The sequence below is a fragment of the Melospiza georgiana genome, chromosome 5 (genome assembly GCF_028018845.1).
Source record: "Melospiza georgiana isolate bMelGeo1 chromosome 5, bMelGeo1.pri, whole genome shotgun sequence".
Taxonomy (NCBI): Eukaryota; Metazoa; Chordata; class Aves; order Passeriformes; family Passerellidae; genus Melospiza; species Melospiza georgiana.
In genome coordinates, this window is record NC_080434.1 from 28705385 (window position 1) to 28727211 (window position 21827).

Here is a 21827-nt window from a genome sequence, read left to right on the forward strand (position 1 = left end):
CACCTACTGCAGGCTCCCACAGATGCAGGCCTGGTGGGGGAGAATGCCAGCAGTGCCTGGCATCTGGGAGAAGGGGACAGGAGGGGGGGAGTGGGAAAGGTAAATGGAAAGCTGCTTCTGAGGTGTAAGGGAGGGCAAAATTGCTGCATCCCTTCAGAGTTAATATGTAGAACCAAGTTACAAAAATCCTTGTTCCTGTCTGATTCCCAGAGCAGGATTTCTGCACCTCTGCAGGCTGGGGGTGAGGAAGCAGTGTCATCCCTGAGAAATTTTGCTGTGCAGCCATGTGTGCACTTGGGTGTGACTTTAAAAATAGCATTGCTACAACAGGTGGGCACAATTATAGGATGGTTCCCCAAAATAGCAAAAGCAACTGTCAGTTTGCTTGGCAAGCAGAATAAAACTTCCTTCATTTTGGCTTTCTGAAATTCCCCACCAGAGCTGAGCTGGGGGAGAGGAATTGAAATGAGGAGGTGGAAGGAGGGAATGGGGTAACAGCAGGGCTTTCCTTGTCCAGCCTCAGCACGTGTCAGAAAAAGAAACTGCAACAGAGGGATAAAAGTTGTCAAGAAAGATATGTTTCTGTCATATTCTGTGTGTGTTTTCTTTCTTCAAAATTAACCAGACACAGATGTTTCTTCTGATTTGAAAGACCAGATTTCCAAGTTTTAACCTGCTCAGTAGGATGTTGACTGTGGCTTTGGTACAGGTAATTTGAACTCTGGTCTGTGTAAATGTCTGAGTTAATACACACTATCACTGTGACTGCTCCTCCACCAAATCTGCTTGCAAGGTCTGCCTCACTAATGTGCATACAATTAGTGCTGAATTCTGAGAGTGACCTTGGCCAATGTCAGTTTAATCAGAATGTCAGCTTATCAGAGCATCCGCAAATAAAATCTAATGTTAGCTGAATATTGTAATGCAGGAAATGTCCTAATATTACTTGTCAAATGCATTTGGACCAGATGTCTGATGTAAAAGCAAAGTCAGTAAAGTAACAACTGTTTTGCCTTTTTTTTTTTTCCAAGACATACAGTCTTCATTTGTAACTGTGCAAAATGACAAATCAAGCTTTGGGGTCTCCCAAAACTGCAAAATAAAATTAAGAGTTGAGAAAACAAGAGAGCTGTCAGCTTTCTCCTGGAGTAGAAAGTTGGTCTTTTTGTCACCCAAAACAGATTGCTGAATAGATATCATTACTAGAACAGAGGTTTGGAGGGCAAGTCTCAAAGACTGGAATTTCTCCTTTTGAGAAACCAGCAAAGCACAGCTATGATACCACAGCCAAGGGTTTTGGAAGAGCTTTAAGGAGTTCAATCCTCCGAGATTCCTTTTGACACAATGCTTATTAATTTTATATTTTTAACCAAGAATAACTCACGCAACATGAGAACCTAGTGACATGAAAAGTTTTCTCTCTACCCAGTGTTTTACTGTTTACAAGCAAGATCTTGGCAAGGCCTGGCAGTCAGAATGACTCCCTGGTGCTGCAGAGAGCAGCAGGTCCAGCTGAGCATGTGTTGGTACCTGCTCTGTTCCCACCTCCCACCGTGGGACTGGAGTGCTCATCAGGATGCCACAGCCAGCTTCAGCTGCTGTGACCTCAAAGGCAGGAAATGAAGCTGAGAGTCTTCAGGAGGGTTCAGATTTATTAGTTTAACACTGCTGCTGTCTTTCGTTGCTTTTGTTTTGTTTTTTTTTTTTTTTTTCTTCTCCTAACTCTTCCTTTTTGTTACAATTTAGTCTTCGCAGGATTTTCTTATTTCCAGATAGCATGAACTTTTGTTTTAGGATTTTCCTTCTTCCCAACCTGCAGTTCTGTTTTTCTGGCAAAACATACGTGGCTTTGCATAAATTCAGATGAAAATGCAGCTATGTAATGCTTGGAAATTAAAGCACTCTGCCTAATGATAGTGTTGTCAGGTCTTCATTAGCACTGAGGGCCCTGTTGTGGTATAAACCCTTTTACAGAACATATGTCAACCAAGTCGCGGTTTTTAATTGCTTATGTTTTTCTTTTTTTATTTATTTTATAATTTTTTTTTTTCAGAAGAAGTAGAATCTACTTTGGCAAGGCAAGTAGATTAAAGTCTGCTTTCTTATATGTGGCCCCTTGTATTTCCTTACATGGTCTTTCAATTTCCATACGTGGAAACAGAGATACCTACCCAAATTTTCACATAACATGCAAAGGGTGTGGAAAAAATGAGCCCTTGAGGGAAACTAGCTGTCATCTGGGTCTTGTGTAAAGTAATCAAAACCCATCTGGATAGAAAATATGCTTCTTTGAAAGTACAGCAGGTCCTTTGGATTGGATTAGTTTGAGGTTTTTCATAGAGAAACTTAAAAAAAAGAAGTCATGTTCATAAATTGGATACTTTCTGTGTTTGCTAAAATCATTATCTCTGGAATGTGAAAATAGAACAAAAAAGAAAAGTAAGAAGATCTTTATTTAGGATAGCACAGCTGTTAGTTTTCTGAAGAAGAACAGGGTGACACGCTGGAGATAAAAAGAGTAGAGATCAGTTAGTTTCTTCAAAGGCAACTATTACATTTTCATAAAAGCATTTCTTCCTTGGTGTGGTTAGTCAGAACATTTATCTGAAAGCCAGGTTGCCTTTGGTCTATCTTCTGTATTTTTGGCATTCTTGGCTCCTAGATGAAATAGCCCTGTGGGTTAAGTTGCCCTGTAGCACTAATTTCTTTAATATATCTCCTCTTGTTTGGTGCAGGCATACTTGGTCTGATTTGCATGGTAAAAACAAGCTCCCCAGTTCCCAGGCTGGCTCAACAGACACGGGATCTGAGCTACAGTTCCACAAACATACCCAGCCCGCTTCATGGGGGTTTGTCCCCCTCTTCCTTACTCGTAACCTTCCTGGTAGTAGTCCTGGATTAACTCTCAGCTGCAGGTCTACATCGTTAGAAAAACTTGGGAGCAAAATTCAGCCCAATACAGCACATAAAACCTTTTAATCTGGTGTTTGAAGAATTACAGAAATCAAGCTGTTGGATGACTTGTGGTTCTACTCCGTTAACTTTAATGAGCTTGACTTGGCAAATCTGTTGCAGCAGCTTTTTAAGACAACACTGTATTCAATATTATGTTTCCTTTAAATATATGCTGATGATACTGATGTTAAATTTAAAAAAAAGAAAGAAAATGATTTTTTTATTGTATCAGCGTTCCCTTCCGCTGGAGAGGAAGGGAGGAATTGTGTTTGCAAATGGTCAGAGGCACATCCTGCGGAGATCTGCACAGCAAAGATGTGCACTGCTTCATTAGTTCATAGCAACAGGTGTGCTGGCTTAGCACTGAATAACTCTCTCATGCTCTCTCCCCTTCAATTATTCCTCTTCCTGGAGCTGGCAGCTGCAGCAGAGATCAGCCTCCTCCCCTGCTGCACTGAGCCTCAGTCATTTGTTATTCCATGTGGCTGAGGGCTGCAGCCTGACCAGAAGCTCAGCGCCTCACACAGGGCCGAGGGGAGGGAGAAGGGTGTGTGTCCCCCTGTATGGTTTGAGCTCCTGGCAGCCTTCCATGCTCCAAAGGGCCCAGTCCCTGCTCATGTCTTTACTCCTGAGTGAGCAGCACTCAAATTAACTCCTCTGTGCTCCACTAGGAGCTGCTTCCCTGCAAAAAAGCTGGGAGCTGCAGAGAGATCAGGTTCTGGCAGTGACTTGGAGTTGGACTGATTGGAGCACTCTGTCCTACCTGATGTGGCCTTTCAGGGCTTTTCCTCCTCATTGAAGGTTTTGTGTATGCAGGGAGGATGTAAATTAGGGGCAGCACTTAATATAAATTCTGCAGTGATGTTCTTGAGACTATTTGTGTTGTATCAATACCAGTTGTATTCTTTTTCCCCCTTTGAAGAAGTTGGCATTTAATCACTTGAGGTTGGCGGAGTTGGACAAAAAGCATTGGTTTGCATGAAGGACACCTGGGAAAAGGAGACTTGTTTTTATCTCAAGTCCTTCTAAATTTTGCCAGTGGTTCTACCCAACAGGAGAAAACATGTATATATACCTTGGGAAAATCTGGCACTGCATTAATTTAATTACAGAAAACATAAAGAAAATATCCTGTTCTCCTGCTATTTTAAAATGCTGTAAATCATTTGGCTTCCTCTGATGTCATGTGTGTCATTGTTTAATGTGAGGTAGGGGATGGGAAAGGTAGGTGATGTACTTTCTGCACAAATTAACTCCATAAAAGTTAATGGTTTGACCTTCATCCACAGGAAAGGAAGAGATAGGAAAGCTGTGTTGTTTTAATGCTTAGAAAAGTAAGGAAGAATCATAAAGACAGGAAAGGGAAAATACATTTTAACACATGATCTCATTGTTAATTTTTTCACTGGTGATTTATTATCCCAGCAAATGTTGACTGTGACAATTAAGTAGTACTTGACCTAGCTGCAAAAGGACTGTTTGATTTAACAGAGCAAGCTTAATTCTGAGAAACCCTAATACTCAGAGAGGTTGTCTCTGACATGTTGAAGATGAGGGATTTCTGATGTCCACCTGCATGCTGAGTAACTTTTTTTTGACAGCCTTTTCCAGTGGCATGTCAGAATGGTTGTGTTGGAGCAAGAAACAGTCTGCACAGCTGGAGGAGATGCAGCTTCTCCTGGGCTGTTTTGCAATTGAGAACTTCCACAGAATGACAGATGGATGCGTTTTGTTTCAGAAAACACCATAATTAGGAACTTCACCTAGGCCTTGTAAAGTGGAGTAGGGTTTTTTGACATCCAAACAAATCTAGTTAAGGGTGACATCTGCCTCAAATATTTGAGATCTCTTGGAATCTCAGCAAAGTTGCTCTAGGAAACTGAGAGATCAGATTAAATACTTGAAACCTGCTTCTGCTTGGGCAGCCTAAATTTCAGTAGTGAGGGCTTGGGGTTTTTTCAGTGTATGCTTAGTGAAGATTTCTGGGATCAGACTGCTCCTGCATTAATGCCACTAGCAGGCCAAAATGGGAGCTTAATTACTCTCTTAGGCATGTGCAAAAAAAAAAAAAAAAAAAATCTGAGCAAGGGAAACCTACTTCTTTTCTTTTTAGTTAATCTGTGACTTTAGGAATTTTTAGTGAGAGTAAGGGGTTTTTTTTTAACATTCATTTATATCCCTTTTAAGCATGAACCTAGACCTCAGACCTGGGCTATGTGTTGAGTGCTTATCCCGGTTCTCTTGGACTCCAGGACAGTAAAGTAAATACCTTAGTGCTGCTTCTGTAATAGCAAAGTGCTGGAAGAGTAAAGATGCCTCAGTGTCCTGGAAGAACCTGTTTGTCATGTGAAGAAAATGTTGGGTTATTTTTTTTTTTTTGGCAATTAGTTTGTAATTCAGGTTTTTAATAAAGCAGCTGTCTCCAAAACACCTTTCTTAATCTGAATGATAGCTATGTCTTTGTAGGCTTGTTGACTACACATGCTCCTGTTCCTCTTCTGTGTGCCCAGGTGTTGAGGCCAGAGCAGGAGTCTCAAGGAAAGGGGGGTGGTAGCCTTGGCTTGTTTTTCCTGGGTTTTGTTGGTTTTTTGGCACCCTCTCTTGAAGGCAGACTATCTGAGAGGGGTTTTTTTCCAGTCCTGCTCAGACATGGAGTTGGGAAATGCAGGTTCTAAAGGGGGATGACGTGAAGAGGATTTGCTTCTTTATTTCTCTTCCACTACATTGTGCATGGACCTCCCTCTCCCTGACCTTGTCTCTCCTCTCCTATCCATCACCCAGACATTTCTGTGGAAAGAAGAGCTTTTAATCCTTCGGTTAACTTGGACTTTGCTGTGAGGCATTCAAAGATAGAAGCTGAGGAACTGGAAAAAGAATTGATTCTTTTATCTTAGTGTATCTGGTATCATGTTCATATTCCCAGTTTGAAAGAGACCTTTGTTTCACAGCTGAGAAGGCTTCAGAAGCGTGGTGAGACTCGTAGTTTCTGATGTTTCTCTGATCCCATAGTGGCACATAGTTGCAGCTCAATTGCTGCTCAGTTGGTTTTTTTGAACTACATAATTCTGTTTAAATTGCACAGTTTGTAAAGTGACTTGAAGAGTTAATAACTGTTTTAATAGAAACTTGTAAGAACATAGTCTAGGTTAAAAATAAAATTACAGCTGTTGGGACCAGACTGAGTTCAAGGCTTATTAGTATTGTCTTCAGAAAAAAAAAAAAAGTGTTCTTATTAGCAAGGGTTTGGGTTACAGGCCATTAGGTGATTAGTCAGATGACAAGTGCTGCAGGAGGAACTGCACGTCAGCATTGTCAGGCTCTTCCCAGCACCTCTTCGTGCGAGTGAGACTGAAACACAGAACTGTGGTTTGTTCTTGGCTCCTCTTCCCTGGCCCTCTGTGAAAGCAGGCTCCCATCTGGCAATCCGGGGAGCTGCGGGCTGGAGCTGTGCAGTATCCAGATGTGAGGGAAGGAAGGAGCTCTTGCTTGGACATGTGCTCCTGGCTTTGGCCGCCTTGTTTCTGGGGCACCTGTGGATTTGCTGGGGCAGGGGAACAATGTGGGGTTTTCTCCCTTGTACACCTGAGTCTCTAACACTGTGGCTTTTCTCCCTTTGTCCCTTTGCAGTTCTCCCTCCGGTGCTGGTGCCGAGGCACAGCGAGTACAACCCCCAGCACAGCCTCCTGGCGCAGTTCCGCAACCTGGGGCAGAACGAGCCCCACATGCCGCACAACGCCACCTTCCCGGACTCCTTCCAGCAGCCCAGCAGCCACCCCTTCCCCCACTCGCCCAGCAGCAGCTACCCCAACTCACCTGGGAGCAGCAGCAGCACCTACCCCCATTCTCCAGCCAGCTCAGACCCGGGAAGCCCTTTCCAGATGCCAGGTACAGTCAGCTTCCCTTGAGAAGGGTGTACAGATGTTCCAGATGTCAGGTACGGTCAGCTTCCCTTGAGAAGGCTGTACAGATGTTCCAGATGCCAGGTATGGTCAGCTTCCCTTGAGAAGGGTGTACAGGATGTTCCAGATGCCAGGTACGGTCAGCTTCCCTTGAGAAGGGTGTACAGATGTTCCAGATGCCAGGCACAGTCATGGATGTGTACAGGGTGTTCCAGATGTCAGGTACGGTCAGCTTCCCTTGAGAAGGGTGTACAGATGTTCCAGATGCCAGGTACGGTCAGGTGTGCAGGGTGTTCCAGATGCCAGAGATGGTCAGCTCGGTCAGCTTCCCTTGAGAAGGGTGTACAGGATGTTCCAGATGCCAGGTATGGTCAGCTCCCCTTGAGAAGGGCGTACAGATGTTCTAGATGCCAGGCGCTGTCATGTGTACAGGGTGTTCCAGATGCCAGGTACAGTTTTGTTGCCCTTGAGAAGGGTCAAGGTGCTTGGATATCACTGCTATCATGGACTTTTTTGCTCAATGACACCCAATGATCAGCCAACACTTGTGTTTAATAGCAAACTAACAGATGTAAGGTAATAGAGTACAGAATCTCTTTGTCTGGTAATATTGAAGGCTTTAGTATTGTGCCTCTTTCAAACACACTTAAAACATTACAGCAGAACTCTTGTGAGGTGTGAGGAGGGATCTAAAATGTTTTGGGGACCAGTTCAGCAGTTTAGCCCACAAAGTGTAGTGTTCAGTGCACCAGAAGTGTGGTTCCTAGAGATCATCCTTGCTTGTGATCATAAGTCCAGCGCAAGGCCTTAGTTCTACAGAAAAGGGATATTTCTCAAGGTGATCACATTATTGCTACTTGATAAACAATTTCTTCTCATAGTGGTGTAATTCCAAGAAGCTTCAACTGAAAAACAGGCTCTAAAAATAATTTTCAGGCTGTTTTACTACCTACAGAGAAGAGCCTTCCTTTGTTGACTGGTGTCTGTAGAAAATTCCTTGAAGCTGCCTTTTTTTGCTCTTTTCATGCAGCTGGATAAAAATACTGCAGAAGCAATCTGTGGTGGATTTCTTGATCTAAATGCTGAGAGAAAGATGCAGTACAAATCCTTACTGATGTTGTTTGCCTGTTTCCTTCAGGGGCTGAGGGGAGGGTATGTGTAAACAAAGCAGCAGATTTGTGAAAATCTGTTTCCTATTACATGAAATGAATATCCATAGATTTCTTCTCTTGCTAATTGTTGCAAATTTTTCTCTTGTGAGTGAAAACTACTGAATTTGCTGGAAGGAAGGAATGAGTTTGTATTGGCTTTTCTAAAAAATGTGAGAATTTGCTGTGAAACCAGCTGTCTTTTTTTTTCTTTTTATTTAAACATGATTGCTGTGGTTGGGGCTCTTCCAACAGAGATAAAGACCTAACAAGGTCTTCCTGAATGCTGGCTTCTGGAAGTTCACTTGATCTTTGAAGGTCTGTTCTGTCCACATGACCTTAATGTCTGCAGCTTCAGTGAAGAAATTGAGTTAGAGGGGAGGTCAGGATAGTGATGTCCTTGATGCTTAGCTCTGGACAGTTGTCCATCTTGCACTAATGGGGAAAGAGGCTGACATCTGGAAAATACAGAAACAAAGGGGCAAAGCAGTTAGCCTTGAAAACTTTCTAGATACTGCCTAATTTGTTGCCCTTGGCCTTGGAATCTTGTGCATGACCAACATCATGTTTGCACACACACAAGCATTTAAGGCTTAGTAAAACATGAGACTCAAAATCCAGTGCAGTTTGTTAAGCTTTTAGTGCAACCCTGTTTGCCATCTGTGTCTTTCTCTGCTGCTTTCTCATCCACCTGGATGTATTCAAGAAACAGAATTAGCCAGGCACCTGCCAGCATTAGATCTAAAATACAAAATACCTGCTAAACAATAAATTAGTTGATAAATTTAATGAACACATATTTTCTTAGAAAATACATGTAAAAAAATCTGAACAAAGTCACCACTCCACAGAAAAACCCCCAAAGTTAAAGAGCATTCTCCTGCCTTTTGTTGATGCTAGTTTGGTTTTCAGAGTTTTGGAATCCCCTGTGATTATTTGCTGTGGTAGTTTGCAATCCATACTCTCAGTAATGGAAATAAATGTGGGATGAGCAGCAGCAGAGACATCACAGTGGTAATCTAATCCCAGTTCTTGCAGCAAAAGCTTGCAGGGATCAGGCAAGGGTTTCTAGCTCTTGGATGTACCTCTGTGCCATTGATCTGGAGGAGAGTGTCCTCTGGTCCATTGGGAAATGGTGACATTGGCAGCCTCCTGCAGCTTGTAGGAAATCTTTTGGGAAGCTTTCCCAGGAGTGGAATAGGCAGCTGAAGGACAGTGCTGGCTGGGACACTTCAAACAGAGCTGACACTCATTAACATAATAACATATGGTGATGCGGCCCTGAATGGGACAGGACAGAAACACTGACAGAGAAATTCCAGACCCATAAGGCCACTTCTGTAGGATTTGGGTTCCTGAGCGCTTTCTGCTATTCCCAGTCTAGGGAAACAGAGCTAATACTTTGCACTGACAGTGATAAGGCCCTGGATATAGCTGGGATGTTTAAATAATTTCCTGGCAGAATTGTGTTGGAGACAGAAAAGCTTCTGTTCACTTTTAACATATTCAGTATCTACTGCTGGCTGGGCTCTCTTTGTGCCCTGATGTTTGTATGGCACTTTCAGCCTGCAGAACCGTGGGTTGGAAACACAGCTGAGCTTTCTTTTGTGGCTTTATGTGGGGGTGAAGTGACTTGTTTTTATTGCAGTTGTGCTTAATATACACAGCAATTCTTTGCTTTCCTTATTCGAGGTCCATGATTGCTTTTTCAGATTTCTGGTGGGTGGAAGTTTATAGCTGAGTCAGGCTGGAAGCATTTCCAGGCTCAGAGTGTTTATGTGGATGTGTAGATGTGCTTTAAAGAGAGGAAAGCACTCATGTATCTGCCTTTTCTATATTTAGCTGATACTCCCCCACCCACTTACCTGCCTCCAGAAGATCCGATGACACACGATACCTCGCAGCCCATGGATACCAACATGATGGCACCTGCAATTCCCCCTGACGTGCACAGAGGAGGTAAGAACACCTCCTTCATGTTTTCTGCTTCGCTTCTTAAGAGTAAAGAACCTCCAGAACTTAGGAGTAATAACTGAGCTTTAATTTTGGATGGATGTTGTTCATGAAAATTTTTGTCTGTGGAAAAGCAAAAAACCGGCCGTGTAATTTTTCTTCTGTTGTTGTAAGGGATGAAATAGTAAAGCTGGAGATTATTTATAAATGTAAATATTTATTTAAGAGAGGAATCTATCCCATGACTCTTTAAAAATGTAAAATATATGGGGTTTATTACTTTCTTTCTCCCAGCCAACTCAAAGACCAAAGTAATTTTATGTTTTCTATTGGGAACTTCCACTAATCTCTGAATGGAAAGAACTCCTCTGAGGCTGCAGAATACTGAGTAATCTGCCTGAGGTGTGGCATTGCTAGAGACTTTAAAAGTCTGTATGAAATAAAGGCCTATTGCTTTATGTGCTGTGACACAGACATCTTTTTACACATTGCTTGTTAAAGCCACAGCAGTGGCTGTGGCTGCTGAGCAAAGGGTTCTGTGCATTCATCATCACCTTGTGAGAAATGAGCCCTTCAGAGAGCACTTCAGCTTGCACACTTGTGGCCCATGCCAAGAAAAAGCAGCCGGCTGGATGCTGTGCCAGAATGATTATCAAGATCACAAGCTATGAACAATTGAACTGTTGTGTGTTTTGGATTTTTTGGTGTTGGTGGGGCTTTTTGGGTTTTGAGGTTGGTTTTTTTTGGTTTTTTTTTTTGGTACTTGTTTTGTTGCTAAGCTCAATGTCTGGTTTCAGGAAGTATATCTGCCCTTTTAGCACAATTTAGATGGCTTTTGTGTTAGCCTATTTACTCTCTGCTTGGAATGAGTTTTACGTGTGATAAACTCAGTCTGTAGCACTTCCACTTTTTGCTGCTCACACAGACTACACTTTGAGGGTATGACTAGTTTGCAGGAATTTTGGGCCAGAAATTTACTGCCCCAAAATATATTTATCAAACTTCATGCCTAACTGCTGACCTCTGCAGTTGTGTCCCTCTTCCAAAATGCGTATTACAGAATTCTTCTAATACATGAGACATGATAAAAAAGAGTTTACATTTTTCTTCTTGCTGTTTATCATTCAGCCATTTCAAAATAAAAATTGTCTATTGATATTTTTCCTTTCTAGTAGTTTAGTACAATGGATTTTCCTCTCTGTCCCTTCATTAAAAACAAAAACTTTCAGATGCCTTCACATGTTTATTATTAACATATGTATGCTGTGATAGCAGGACTTCTAAAAAAATCTGCTGCAGGTTGTAGAAGAAAAGTTTTTACTGTGAACTTACTGCATCATTTTTTGTTGCAAACTTTGTAGAAGCGTGTTCTTCATGGTGATTTGTTAGTCTTAAGAGATTTGATTGAACAAGCTGCATCCTGTCAATGGAGTTGGGTAATTTCCATTGTTGGCCCATGCTGGGAATAGAGAGACTAAACGCACCTGCTCTGCATGACTTAAAGCAAATGTGAGGAAGTCAGTATGAAATCTGTGTGAGAGAGATATGATTAATTCTGTAAGAATGGCCAGCTGGCAAGATTTCTTCCTGACTTTGAGAACTGGGGCAAAGCTGCAGCTTTGATAATTGCTGGCATCTTTATGGGAATTAAAAATGTAGCAACCTCTTACTAATAATTATAGACTGTTTTTTCTTCCTTTTTTTTCCCCTTTTCAACAGTGATGTGAAGGGATAGAAAGTGCCAGATTATCAGGAAAGATCAGCTTTTTACCAGTGTTTTTAAGCAAGTTATTAGCAATCAACGCTATGTTCAGAAGTTTTGCCACAGTGATATAGGATGTGTTATCCTGCTCTTGATTATTTGCCACCTTTTGTATCTACTGTGTACTGCTGGTTTGAGGGGGACTTTTGGTTTTTTGTTTCTGTAACAGAAACTCATAGTGGTGTGATCTGTGAACAGAGGAAAATATGAACACTAATCTTAGTTGATTGATATCAGTAAAATCTTGGAGCTGGGAGAAGGAAACCTCTGGCCAGAAAAAACAAGTTTTCCCATATTACCAGTCTGATTTTCATTTTAGCACTTTGCCCTGTAGTAGGATCTGCACAATTGGTGTTTCAGCAGCAAGTCCAACTTTTCTAATCTTAGTAGTGAAATAGTGTCCTTCATTTAAAAAAAGGCACACATAAAGCAACCACAACCCCTCAGTAGCCTCTTTTTATGTGGGGCTGTGCTTCATGCATGTTCTGCAGAGAAATATCAATCTCTCTTGGGTTTCTTGAAGTCTCCTACCATTCTCCCAAAAAAACCCAGGAGAAAGACTTGGTCACACTCTGAATGCTGAAAGATTCATCTGCTGACTGTATATTTAAGCTGCCTTGCTGTACTTCTTTGTAAAGTGAAAAATGGTCTTTGATGAAGTTGTGTGATGCTGTTTCTTCCGGTTGCTATACAACTTTGCAGTAAGCAAACAGGTGACTTGAAGTTAGTAAAATGAACTGAAGTAGAAATACATCTACTGAGTAGGAAAGAAAGCTGAGTTGTAGAGTTGCAGCAAATGGGACAAGGATATTGGGGCACTGCTTGGGATGTGCCCAGGAGCTTCCTATACTTTTCTGTTCATACCTAGTGCCAGCCTTTGTCTCTTCTGAGTCTTAAGTTGAAATTATTTTACTCTGTGTAGCCCGAATCTGCCAGGTTAGGAGTCTTTTCTCCTCAAGCCTGTGTTCCAGCACTGTTGGGCTGTAAGGTTTCCATTGGGCTTTGCAGATGTCCAGGCCGTCGCTTACGAAGAGCCCAAGCACTGGTGCTCCATCGTCTACTACGAGCTGAACAACCGCGTCGGGGAGGCGTTCCACGCGTCCTCCACCAGCATCCTGGTGGATGGCTTCACTGACCCCTCCAACAACAAGAACAGGTTCTGCCTGGGGCTGCTCTCCAACGTCAACCGCAACTCCACCATTGAGAACACCAGGCGGCACATCGGCAAAGGTGAGTTTGGGATCTGGCCATCCATTGGCAAAGGTGAGTTTGGGATCTGGGCACCCATTCTGGGTGGGGGTGGTGTTTCCCAAGACATGACAACCAGGGCTACTTCCCTCAAGAGTAAACTGCTCTTCCCTAGCATGTGGGAGAGGTACTTGTGAGTTTGGAATCTGGCCATCCATTGGCAAAGGTGAGTTTGGGATCTGGCCATCCATTCTGGGTGGGGGTGCTGTTTCCCGAGACATGACAACTTGGGCCACTTCCAAGAGTGTAAACTGCTCTTCCCGAGCATGTGGGAGAGGTGCTTGTGTTGGTAAACATATAATTTTCTGGCCTAGTCTTATAAACAAAGTATTGTTCCTACCTGGTTTGTAATTACAGGAAGCTTTTACCCTTAATCAATTTTTATTTGCCTGAAGGCTATTGAAATCTAAATTAGAGGTTAAGGCAGTTTGTCTAATGAAATGTGTTGATTTATCTTGATTATTGCTGTATATGGAAATCCAAATTGTGGTTCTTGGCACCAAATGTTTTAGCTAGCCTTAGTTCTAACATAAATGAGCTATCCTAACATGTATTTTGGGAGATAACCTGCTAAAACAGTTTATTCCAAATGCATTTTTCACAGGTTGGTGATTCTTTCAGTGGAAATTTTGTGCTTCCACTCTGTGTCTGTGTCTCAGCAAAAGAGAAAATCTTCACCTTTATGCCTGACTATTTAATATAGTCCTCTTTCTGAGAACTCACCTGTAATGCAAATGGCAGGCAAAGCTGAGTGGGCCTGCAGTGGGCCATTCCTAAAAGGCACATTTTTTAGGTATTTACATTTTTGGTAAACTGTAAATTTTCTGAGACAGTTGAGGGTTCAGCATGCCTAAGCAGTGCGGTAGATGTGCCAGTTCTTGAAAAGGAGAAAAAAACTGAAGCTGAAAAGAACTATCAGATCCTAAAGTCTGAGCCCCCAGTCTGGAGAGCTTTTCTCTTCATGGGAACTTGTGCAGCTCTCAGTAGTGCACCACACCTGTGTTGTGCCACTCAAGTGTTAATACTTCTTCCTTCTTTTCCTCCCCATCCATCTTCCCAAGTATCAGGATATTTATTTAACACCTCATTCATTTTTCCTGTTAGGAGCAACCCAGCTGCAGGCAGAGTTCTGCTGAAGCACTTAACTGCATGTGTACCAAAGCAGAGCGTGGGAGAGACAAGGATGCAGTTCAATAAGTAAAGGTGTACAAGTAATGGTGATGTAGAACTGTTAGTCTTTGAGAAAGGAGGAGTAAATCCCAAACTTGAAGACATAGCCATAAATGTTTTTGCAGATCAGGTGGGAGTATGTATCTACCCACACAGTCAGTGGCAAAATCTTACATGACAGAGCACAGTCAAGGCTTTTTTACCGGACTGCAGTCGAGTTTTCTATTCTCCATGTTCACTTCTGTGATTTGTGACATTGTGGGAGGTTTAAGTAGCAAATAAACCATTTTTAAACACAGAAGGTAAATTTTCTTGCTTTCTCAAAACCTTTAGAATTGACTCCTACTGACACAAAGGTTCTCTGTATGTTACTTTTTTGGGGCTTTGCTGCTGTGGATGACAGGTGAAGGAGCAGGCATGGGATGGGGAGAGGACTGTAAAATTGGTGTGTAGCCTCATTTGGCAGATAGGTCTGAGGAATGCAAAGGCCTTTTTTTCCCCACCTAGCTTTCTGGAATTAAAGCTAGCTGACAAAACTGAGGCTACCCAAATTACCCAAGACTTTTCCAGAGAATCAAGCTTGGGGCTTCTTCAGTATCTACAAATGATGCAGCAGGTTTCTGCTCTGCTTGCATTCCCAATTACTGCTTCACTTAAATATAATGAGAAAAAGTTCAAGTGGTCAGGTTGTCCAATGGAAGGCATCAAAACTACTGTGCTTGCTAGTTTGGTGTTGTTGAATATACAGCGTTGATTCCCCATACATACATACATACATACATACATACATGCATACATACTCTTCTTTCAGATTGCCTGCTGATGAAAGAGAAAAGTAGAAATGAAGACAGATGATACTCTGATATGTAATTAAGGTTTATCTCGTTGAACAGAAGCCTATCTCTGTGGAGACAGAGCATGAAAGCAGACACAGAGTGTGAATTTGCCACCTTCTCCTCGCAGGTGTCCATCTGTACTACGTTGGAGGGGAGGTGTACGCTGAGTGTTTGAGCGACAGCAGCATCTTCGTGCAAAGTCGGAACTGCAACTACCACCACGGCTTCCATCCCACCACGGTCTGCAAAATCCCCAGTGGCTGCAGTCTGAAGATTTTCAATAATCAAGAGTTTGCTCAGCTCCTGGCTCAGTCTGTGAACCATGGCTTTGAGACAGTGTACGAGCTTACTAAGATGTGCACTCTCCGGATGAGTTTTGTAAAGGTATGTGAGCAATTTGCTTGAGATTATTTTGTAAGCAAAGTAATTTTTTTTTAATGCAGTAATTTTGAATGGTCCAGTAAGTCCCTTCATCAGCCTACTAATGGCTGTTAATTTTAAGGATGGAATTGCTCATTAAGTCTGATAGATCTTAGTGAAATTAAGTATTTGTGGACAGAAAACCATCTGACCCACATACTTAGAAAGCTTGAGGTGACTTACAGAAGATGTTTCTTCACATAAGTCCTCTATATCTTGACCAGCAACTCCCAAATTAGGAGCTGCAGTCATTATTTAGAATAATATGCATACCCTTCTATTCTAGAAATGCATGCAAGGTCAGGATTTGTGATGTGGCTGTTGTATGAGTGTCAGCATAGGTACTGATATGAAAGGGCTTGTCTTTAAATGAAAGTAATCAAATGAAGATAGTGATATGCTGCAGTCTTCTCCATGATGGGAGGATGAGAGCTTTCAGATATGTTAAGACAGGGGTTCCTAAAATGAAACAGGCTGTTTACAGCTCTGCATCCTACAGCCTAAACAGTCAAACAGGACCTCTTGTGTATTGGAAGTTGCACTGCACAGTGTTCAGAGCTGCGGCCAGCTGTGCTGGGAGCTGGGAGATCCCTTCATTAGTGATTAAACTAATACAGAGCAGAGCAAACTGTACCTGCAGATGTCGTCTTCTCTTCAGACCTGCCCCAAAAATGGTTCACTTACAAAATACAAATTTTGAATGCTTTTAAATATCTCTTCATATCTTTGGTAATTACTGTAACAGAATCAGGTATGAGCTGAAACAAAACCTGTCTTAAGTAGAGAAACAGCTTGATGGGGGATGACTATGGCCTCTTTCTCCAAGGAGGAATGCTTCTGACTTACTGCTCAGTTTATCATCCCCATCCTGAGAATGATACTTTGGTTCTTGTCAGACATATGCCTCACCCCCATTTCCACATCAGTCTTATCACCTCATCTTTTAATTTTTTGATCTGTTTGGCAGCATTTCCACCCAATTTGTTCTATTTTCAGTCTTGGCAGAGAAGATTTGAATATCCCCCTCTTCAGAGGCTTTATAGGGACCTCAGGCAGCTGGCAGTGATGTATGGGGAAATTCTGCACTGCTACAGATTTTGTCTTAAAAGATTTCCATTCCAAGAGATCTGAAATGATACTTTTCCACATCTATAATTTTTTTAGCTTCTGATTTGTTTGTTGAAAAGTGATAATAGTTGGTGGGTGCTACGGGTGCTGTGCCACCCTGCTGATAATGACTGTTGAAAGCTATTTTGGTAGGAAGTACACTTTTCATATATTTAGTATTATATTATAAAGTGATTTGTTTTTTCTTTCCCCACTTATGATTCTATTTCCAGGGCTGGGGAGCTGAATATCATCGCCAGGATGTAACGAGCACTCCATGCTGGATAGAGATACATCTCCATGGTCCCCTTCAGTGGCTGGATAAAGTACTTACTCAGATGGGCTCTCCTCATAATCCTATTTCTTCAGTGTCTTAAAAGGTCCCAAGCTCCTGCATTTTGGAAACAGTTGAGCCTTGCATGTACTTGAAAGATGTATGAGTCAGACACACGTTTTTATTTTTTTTCCCCCCTCAGCTGGCAACAGCTGAAAAAGAGCCATGAAAACACTTGACTTCTGTGACCAACTGCTGGGTTCAGAAAACAAAGATAAATAAACCCCTTTGACATACTGTTGGTATAAAGAATTTTAGTTTACATTGTAATGTACTGTTGTGGAGTTGATTTACAGGGCTTAGTACAAGAGAGACAACAGAGCCAAAGCCAAACTCAGTGTGCTGGACAGAGTTCCCGAAGGATTTTCCTGCAGCCGTCACTCTTAAGGTTCTCCTTCCTTACATTCAGCACTCACTGGTTCCCCCCACGTCCTCTGGAGCTGAGAGTGGATGTTGGCCAAGTCTGCTTCTTGCAGCCTCTCTTCAGTACTTCTTGGAAACACTACACTGATGGCTGCTGTTCTCTTTCAAAGTAAAAGAAAGCATAAGGTTTAATCTCAATAACTGTGTGCTATCTCTGAAATTGTGTCCTGACCATACTGCTGTAAGAATGTTAGGTATGTTCTTTTGCTAAATGTATGTACGGTGTATTTGAAAGTTTAGAAATTAATTAGATTTAGACCATAAAGGAATTAGGAATATTTGAATGGGGGGAGGTGGGAGTGGGAGGGGAAAATGACAGCTGAAATGTAGAATATATTGTAAACATAGCGTGTTAGTTTAAACTGAGGTCTGAATTTTGTTGTGCATTTTGTTTTCATAGTGGCTTCATCTTGTTAGTTCTGACTATTTTTGCCTCTTCTTTTTCCCCCAAAGCAATTGTGCAGCTTCTTTTACCCATGAAGAGGACAAAATTATTAATTACTGCCTTTGAAGGCTGTAGCTCTATGTATTTCAAGACAAATTTGTACAGAGTGCTCTTTAACTATTGAGCAGTTTTATACAGTTTATGTAACAAAAGTAGGCTTTTAATTTTGTGAGAGAATCTTGTTTTGCCAAACCTAGTAACTGTCAATTGTCTGGAGAAGTTCAGTATCCCTGTGGGGGTCTATTTCAAACTTTAAAAAATATATATATATTTTTAATTTTTTTTCTGCTTGGTTTATTTTCTTCTCTTTGCTCTTTTATATTCATGTAAGCTGTAGTACTTTCAAGTACTTTTATTCCAAAACTAGTGGGTCCTCTTTACTGGAAATTTTGAATAAAACCTGTTGTTACTGCTTACATTTGATTAAAACCTTGTCTTGTCCACTTCTTAGCAGACTCTTAACAAGCCAGATAAAGGTGTGGTCTTGGAGGAGGAACAACTAGAAATGAAGATGTGCTGAGCTTAGATGTAATGATTAGTACAGGTTAGTAGCCCTGCTAAACTCAGGAGCAAGGGGAGGCTGAGCAGCAGAGCTCAGTGTGTGTTCAGCCAGACACAGAATGCATCTGTCTGTCTCTGTAATGACTAACTGAGTGGTAGCCCTTTTTGGAGTATGAGTCAATGCCACCTTTTTCTCTTCTTTTTTCCTTTTTTCTTTTTTTGGTGGTTTTCTTAAAGTTAATTCCACAGCTTGGCTCAGTATATACATTTTTTTTAAATTAAAAAATTAAAAGTTCTCTGCTTGCTCAGGGGAAAAATCCATAATGTACAAGTTCCCTATTGAGAGGAACCTGCTGCTTTTACATACCAAGAAAATAACAGGTTTTTTGGTTTCTTTTCAGATTCAGTTTGACATATCTTTTTCATAAAGAAGTGGTCATAGCACAAATGTAAGTCTTAAAAATATATAAAATTTAGAGATGACCAAAAAGTGGAAGAATGCTGTTTGCTGCTCAGGCACTGCCTTTGTTTTTGATATCTTCAGCCCCTGCTACATAAACTCCCAGCTGTTCCCAACAGTTTCATTGCTTTTTATGGAATGCAGCTGTGAGGTAGTGACTTCTTTTTTAATTAGTGCTGTAACCATCCATCATGCCGGTCTTAAGGAGTGTTTCTACTTGGATGTTTTCCTATTTGGATGATCCTGTGCAAGTTTTGATAAACTTTGAAAAAGCGTTGGAGTAAGAAAAGACAGTTTTATGTTGTGACTGCTTTGAATGTTGCTGTCTTTTATGTTTTGGGCTGTAATGCCTCTCTGTTTTCCCTAAATAGGGATTGAAATTAGAAAATAGTAGCTCTGCAGTGCTTCAGAAACTTTCAGCACTAATCTGAATTAAGTGGGACATGCAGGATCCCAGTTTTTCTGAGTCCTTTCTGTTGTTAGTTTTTCTATAACACTGTTGAAGTGCTGGGTACATAATACTTTCATTATCTGTTCTCCAGCTTTTTGCTTGTGGTGTGGGGATATTAGGTGCAAGGAAAAAGTGTACCTTCGTATGAGGGCACAGAATGTCTCAGCTGCACTTCATTAAATGAGATGATTGGATTGGAGTAGCACCTGAGACTCTCAGGTGCTTTTGTCTGGGTTAATTTCTTTTCACAGTACTGGAATGGGGCTGGTTTGGATTTGTGCTGGAGACAGTGTTGATAACACAGGGATGTTTTCCTTACTGCTGAGCAGGGTTTGCACAGATCCAAGGCTTTTTCTGCCTCCCACCCCACCTGTGAAGAGACTGGGGGTGCACAAGGAGTTGGGAGGGAACCCAGCAGGGGCAGCCAACCCCAGCTGACCCAGCATACATCCTGTGACATATGGAGTCATGCTCAGCATGTAAAATGGGAAGAAGGAAGGAAGGAAGAAAGGAGGGTGTTTGGAGTGATGGAGTTGTCTTCCCACATTACAGTTATGTGTGATGGTGCCTGGATTTCCTGGAGATGGCTGAACAACCTGCCTGCTCATGGGAAGTGGTGAATGAATTCCTTGTTTTGCTTTGCTTGTGTGTGCAACTTTTGCTTTGCTTATTAAATTGTCTTTATCTCAACCCACAAGTGTTTCTTACTTTCACCCTTTCAATTTTCTCCTCCATCCCACCTGGGGTGAGTGAAGGAGCAGCCAGTGAGTGGTGATTAGTTACCAGCTGGGGCTAAACCACAACAGATTAACAGCCAGAAACACAGGAGGTAGGACAGAACTCACCTGGGAAGAAGCAACTGCTGGCTTCAGGCTGCTGTGAAAACTTTTGGATCATTTTGAAGAAGTCTTCCTTCTGATTTGCCCTGCTTTGGATAGTTGGAGTCAGAAAGCTTTTAAAGGCAAATGACAAGAATGAAAGGAAAAAGAGTTTCTTGGTGACCTCTCACAAAACAGAGAACATTGAGAACTAAAAACACGGACAGAGCCTACAGTGTCAGCTCTGTAACCAGGTAAGTTCCTGTTGCTTATTTGGTTTTATTTCCTCATAGTTTCCTCCATTTAATCTCCTGAACAAGAGTTAAACACAGAAGACACTACTTAAAAGCCAAGACAAGTCTCTGTTAGGAGAAACTGAAAAGACAGTGATATTTGTATTGAGGAAAAGCAAATAATTCCATGGAGCTGAATGTGTTTCAAAATCTCTGCTTCGGCTTTTGAGTGCTGGAAATCAAATAATTCTCCCAGAATGGAGATGACTTTTTAATCATTTAGGAGGATCTGGTGAACTCTTAAAAGATTTGTTGAAGGCTAAGAGAGGTAGTCATGCTTACCTGTATGGGTTTAGGAAGGTATGGAAAAAATAATTAATGTTTTATCATATCCTGTATCGTAATCATGGGCCTGATCTTTTAATGCTTGCTAATACCAGACACCTGGTATTGCTGTCTACTTTGCTAAAGCCATTTGCTGCTAAGTCACTGCTCTTGCTACTGTACCTATTGTCCTTTATTGTCTTAAGACAACTACACTTGTCTTTTTTAGCCTCTAAGCAATACAGGTGTGAGTATCATTATTTGAAGAGAACAAATCAGTGTAGAAGTGTCTGAAATTGATATGGACCTTTCTTGCTGTGCCTATCTCCCTGACTTTTCCTTTGCCTTGTCCCACTCTAAGGTGGAACAAGGTGTCTTTGATGGACACTTTGGAAGTTAGCTGTGTTTTGGTGCTCTCTTTAGTAAATGCTGATGTTTTGTTCTGTGAAGCACACTGTAGCCTCTTAGTGTGCTCCTGAGATTTGTGATTCATGGCCATGAACTGGCAGTCACCTTTTTCTGGATGCTTGCCTAGATATACAACATAACTCCACCATCACCAGCAGTGGTGGAGCAGTACATTTTTACATGCATCATCTCACAGTTCATTTTCTTCAATACATTTGTGATTCTGTGCAGGAGGGAAGGGAAAATGGCTTGTATTTTCCTCTGGCCCTCTCTGTCCTTGGCTTAACTCAGTGAAGAGAGAAACCCGTGCCATGTTGTCCTTCAGGGGATGTTCTCTCCTCTCTGCTCCTTAAGCACCCCTCACTGACTTCGATATTCTTGATAACTTTCCTTGTTTTTTTGAACTCTGCAAATTGCTTTTTGTCATCTCCAGGAGGTGCTGCCCCTGTGGGTCATGTGTCTGTATGTCTTCATGTGCTGGGAGCTGCTGAGGCAGAGGGCTCTGGTTCCCCACTTTTGTTCAGTTTAATTGAGGTGTCTGACAGGTGGCTCCTCTTTCATTCACCCCACCTGCAGTCCCTTCAGTTGGGAGGGCTGTGTCCCCTGGGCTGTGTGGTGAACTGTTTTCATGAGGCAGGTGTGATGGAGAGGCAGCCTCCTGATCAAAGCCTGCTGCAAACACAGAAGTGGCTCCAGTAAAATTGACAATGCTTACATCCACTGGGCTTGATGTGGTTACAGAGCTGAGTGGGTCTGCTGCAGGGAATGGACAAGATGGGTACAGCTTTTGTGCAGGTCTGATGAATGCCTTGCAGTTAAAAATGATCCTCAGTGTATGCTGTTAATTGATCTTGTGCAACTGAAGTAGTCAAAAGTAATGTCAAACAAACCCCCAAATTTTACAAACAGTCCAAAAGTCTGGAATTTGATTC

The 21827-nt window shown here is 41.9% G+C and overlaps 1 protein-coding gene across 2 annotated transcripts in view; it reads left to right on the forward strand.

Moving 5' to 3' along the window:
* Positions 1–18129, forward strand: part of SMAD1 (SMAD family member 1) — a 43862-nt gene extending 25733 nt beyond the window's left edge. For both annotated transcript variants that reach the window (XM_058024138.1, XM_058024139.1), the window contains exons 3-7: positions 6583–6840; positions 9845–9961; positions 12726–12947; positions 15099–15355; positions 16732–18129. In XM_058024138.1, coding sequence (XP_057880121.1) covers positions 6583–6840; positions 9845–9961; positions 12726–12947; positions 15099–15355; positions 16732–16875 — 998 coding nt within the window. In that variant the 3' untranslated portion in view covers positions 16876–18129. The remainder of the gene's footprint in view (positions 1–6582; positions 6841–9844; positions 9962–12725; positions 12948–15098; positions 15356–16731) is intronic.
* The last annotated feature ends 3698 nt before the right edge of the window (positions 18130–21827 follow it).